The 4,371-nt window shown below is 29.2% G+C and overlaps 2 protein-coding genes across 2 annotated transcripts; one reads left to right on the top strand and one right to left on the bottom strand.

Moving 5' to 3' along the window:
• Window positions 1-133: 133 nt before the first annotated feature.
• ENU1_099860 (hypothetical protein) lies at window positions 134-2,848 on the bottom strand (the record flags this gene model as incomplete). The annotated part of the gene is made up of 1 exon (XM_008859277.1): window positions 134-2,848. The coding sequence occupies one exon, from the start codon at window positions 2,846-2,848 to the stop codon at window positions 134-136; it is 2,715 nt and encodes a 904-aa protein (XP_008857499.1).
• Window positions 2,849-3,563: 715 nt separating this feature from the next.
• Window positions 3,564-4,100, top strand: ENU1_099870 (V-type ATPase, C subunit protein; the record flags this gene model as incomplete). Its single annotated transcript, XM_008859278.1, has 1 exon — window positions 3,564-4,100. The coding sequence occupies one exon, from the start codon at window positions 3,564-3,566 to the stop codon at window positions 4,098-4,100; it is 537 nt and encodes a 178-aa protein (XP_008857500.1).
• Between the last annotated feature and the right edge of the window lie 271 nt (window positions 4,101-4,371).

Genomic DNA, 4,371 nt, shown 5'->3' on the forward strand with positions numbered 1-4,371 from the left:
ATACAAAAGAGAAAAAACCAAATAGTTTTTAATTACTTTTATTAGAAAACAACTCTTATTAAATTTATTTCATTTAACTATAATTCATCACAAAAAATAAAAAAATATTATTTGGAAAGTATTAAAATTAGTTTTAAGCTAAAGTAGCATATCCAGAATTTCTACGTTTCAAAATGATAGCAATAACACATCCAGCAAGAATACCAGCAAACAAAACATAGACAAGAACACCAAATACAATCCATCCAACTGGAGTAGAATGATGATTATCATCATCTTTATCATCAGTTGAAGAAGATGGTGTTGGTGGTACTGAAGAAGAATCATCTGGTTGTGGGTCTTCTTTAGCATCCATAAAGAATTGAACATCGACAAAACCTTCTTCAGCAAAATTTTCTGGACCAACAAAAACATAATACTCTTTATTTGGAACAGTATCAAATGTGAGATAAGTACCATGGACATCACAATTAGTAATAGATGATGATGCAATTCCAATATCTTCATTTGGAACAGAAATTGGTTGATCTGATGATCCTTGGACAATACACTTACCATAAAGTGCAACAAATGAGTTCATAGTAGTCTTTGAAGAGCATGTTCTAACTGTAACAGTATAAGCTACATCTGGAATTTGAACTTTGAAATAACTACCTCTAGTAATTCCAACACTTCCAAAATCAGTTTTGTAGGATAATCTATTAAGAATCAAATAATCAGCATAATACTTTTGATATGGTACAACAATAGCTGAAGTACATACTGACTCTGTTGGAATTTCAAGTGAGAAAATAACAACTCTATATTGCTTAACATTAAGAGCAGCAACAGCTTCAGAATATACAGAAAGTGTATATTGAGTGTTTGCATTCAAATCAACAGATAATTTAGCAGCTCCAACAGCACAACCTCTTCCTTCAGTATTTGAACCAATACATTTAGCAGTTGGTTCTCCATAACATCCTTTAGTAATTTCAACTGCTGTATTAACTAATGTTTTTGGGAAACAAGTAGAAACATCAACACCAATATCTTTATTAAGGCTGAATCTATAATAGTTAGCTGGTGCCATTTCTCCTGAACAAATTTGTCTTGTTTTTGTATTAGAGAATGTATGAAGAGCAGTATATGGAAGTTGAACATCAAGTGCATCTTGGCATTTATAGAATGGTGTAGATTCTTCACTAACAAATTGAACAATTAAAGCTTTTTGATGATCAGTAGCATCAGGATAAACAAAAATAAGTTGATATTCTTCATCAGAACTGAAACTTAAATGAGCTTCTCCTTGTTGAAGAGATTCACATTCAATAAGCATACATCCATTAGAAAATTCAATATATCCAATTTTACTTCTTTGTGCATTCATAGCAAAAATAGTATATTTTTCATCAACAATAGATTTAGTATGAACAAATTTATACCATAATCCTGGATCTGTTTTAGCAACTGAATTACATCCATGAATTGATTCTTCAAGATTTTCAATTACTGCTGCTTCACTAAATACTCCTGGGTTATTAAGCTCAAGTGCAATATCACATCTATCATGTGATGCAGTTTTTTCATACATATTAAGAGTCATATCACATGGACCATCTGGACAATATGCCTTAATATAATAAGTTTTTCCTACTTCCATATTAACAATAAGATAATTATTTTCACCACATAAACCAAATTCTTTAGAATTAGTAGTGTCAACTGCACATTTTTCTTCTTCACAATTATTTATTAACTCTACTGCTACTCCAATTGGCTTCAAATTAGAATCAACTGATTTACATGTAGAAATTACAACAGGTTTTCCATATCCTACAAATGACAAATAAACTGGTCTTACATCAGTATGATAGGAAATACATGATGGCTTTCCTGTTGGCCATACATCTGGAATATCAAATGATCTTGAAAATGGTAATTCTTGAATTGGAAGTGCACGTGAACAAACAGATGGAATAGAGTCAGCTAAATGATCCATTCTAATTTCAAATTGTCCTTCTTGATTTGCAGCAGCTGAAACACCAACATAATAAATCTTTTCTAATTCTGTTTTAATAACAAGAATAGATGAATATGATGTTTTTCCACATCCATCATCAGCAAATTTAACACATTTAGCACCATTACATTTACCATTAACAAGAGTATCAACTACAACAAGTCTTGTATCAAAATTAGTATAATAATTACATGTATTAATAACTACATATTTTCCATCTCCCTTAAATTTATACCATAATGTTGGTGCTGATGTTGTACATTCTACTTTAGTTTCTGGTACTTGACTTCTTACAATTTGTGCTTGGTCTGAATATGGGAAAATAGTTGCTCCATTTTCTTCTGGTACTGAACGGGCAACATCACATTCAATATGTGAATTATCTTCATATGATTGATCAATTGCAATAGAAACTGTACCATCAGCATTTTCTTCAACTAACTTAACTAATACATAATAAGTTTTTCCTTGTACTGCATGGAAATTAACAATTGGATATTCACTAGAAGCACTACATGAATTATCAATACCTGATTCTGCAAGTTTATTTTGGGCAACTCCTTCATCACTACATGAATCAAATATATAAATTTCTGTTGGTAAATTAGTTGTAGCAAAACATGTATTAATATTAACAAGAAGAGATTCTATATCTTCTCCAACTGATGTAACAAAATACTGTCCTTGAACTTCTTTTAATGAACCTGGTTCAAGTGCAACTTTAGATTTAGGTGTATTTGTACCAAATACAATTGATGTATGGTACTGTGGCAAATTAAATTTTGTAGCAGTAGAACATGTGTACTGTCCATACGCAACAAAGAGGATGGCGAAGAGTGCCAACATGATCTGATTTTCTTTTTTTTTACTAAAATCTCTTTAAAAGACTCGAACTAAAAAAGGTTCCATCACCTCAGAATTTTTTCCTTTGTAATTCTTCAAATTCTTTTACTCTTCGATAGAACAATTTATCCGCTTCTTTTCTTATTAGAATTTTCTATTATCGCTTTGTTTTATTTGTTTTTCATTTATAGTTTCTTTTAAAGTCATTTATAAATTATATATTTTTTTTCCTAGTTTAATCCTTAACGAAGAAATAAGAAAGCACTATTCTCTGTAAGAACAATCTACGTGGTACTTTGATTATCCTTTTTTTTTCTTTCTTTCTTTCTCAATCTTTCATAAGAAAAAGTAATTAAGAGTTTATTTATTCTTTCAATAAATAAAGTTCTTCTTAAAATTGAATCATTCTTAAAATAATTTTGTTATTCTTATTTTTTTTTAATTTGTTATAAATAACGAATATAACATAATAACATAAATACAACAAAAAAGAATAAGAAAAACAATTAGGGTAATTACATGTTTTATTTTTGTTTATCATTGACTTACATTGTTTTTTCTGTATAGAACTAATTCTTTTGACTTACTCATTTTTATACAAAAATCCCTTTAAATTAGATTATAAATATGTAATTATTTCATTATTTGAAGTTTTTTATTTTTTAGTCACATAAGAACTTTTAAGTCATCTTAAAAATCATCAAAAAACAAAACAACCATGTTGATGTCTATCCTTCTTCGTTCAGTCACTGAGTTATGTCCAGTTTATTCCCCATTTTTCGGATCAATGGGAATTACTGCTTCAATTGTTTTCACTGTATTTGGTGGTGCATATGGAACTGCCAAAAGTTCAGTTGGTATTAGTTCAGTAGGTGTTATGAAGCCCGAATTTATTATGAAATCAGTTATTCCAGTTATTTTTGCTGGTATTATCGGTTTGTATGGACTTATTGTTTGTATTCTGCTTTTTATTAATGTAACTAAATCTGAATATTCTCTTAATCGTGCCTTTTTGGATCTTGGATCTGGATTAACTTGTGGTTTGTGTGGTTTGGCTTCAGGTATGGCAATTGGTATTTCTGGTGATTGTGGTGTAAGAGGAGCTGCACAACAACCAAAACTTTTTGTTGGTATGCTTATTTGTCAAATTTTCTCAGAAGCTCTTGCTTTGTATGGATTTATCGTTGCATTGATTATGGCTTCAACTGGAGATAATTCATGTGTTGCTACTGCTTCTTCTTCTTCAAGTGCTTAAATTAACATACTTGTTGAGGTTAATTGATTAGTTTTTAAGTTAATTTGATATTGTTGATGTTGAAAAATATCTTTTAGTTTTTAACTAACTTTATTATTTTCTTTTTTCTTAAATAAAAGTCAATTACTTAGTTTCTTATTAATGTAAAAAAAGATTTTTTACTCATTGTTTAATGTCTTCAAAATGTCATTTGAATTAATAACATTTTCTCTTTCTTATTGTTTCGTTAATAAAAAATAAAGAACAAGAATGAGTTAATTAAATGTTAATA

Source organism: Entamoeba nuttalli (genome assembly GCF_000257125.1).
Source record: "Entamoeba nuttalli P19 unplaced genomic scaffold asmbl_4320, whole genome shotgun sequence".
Lineage (NCBI taxonomy): Eukaryota > Evosea > Mastigamoebida > Endamoebidae > Entamoeba > Entamoeba nuttalli.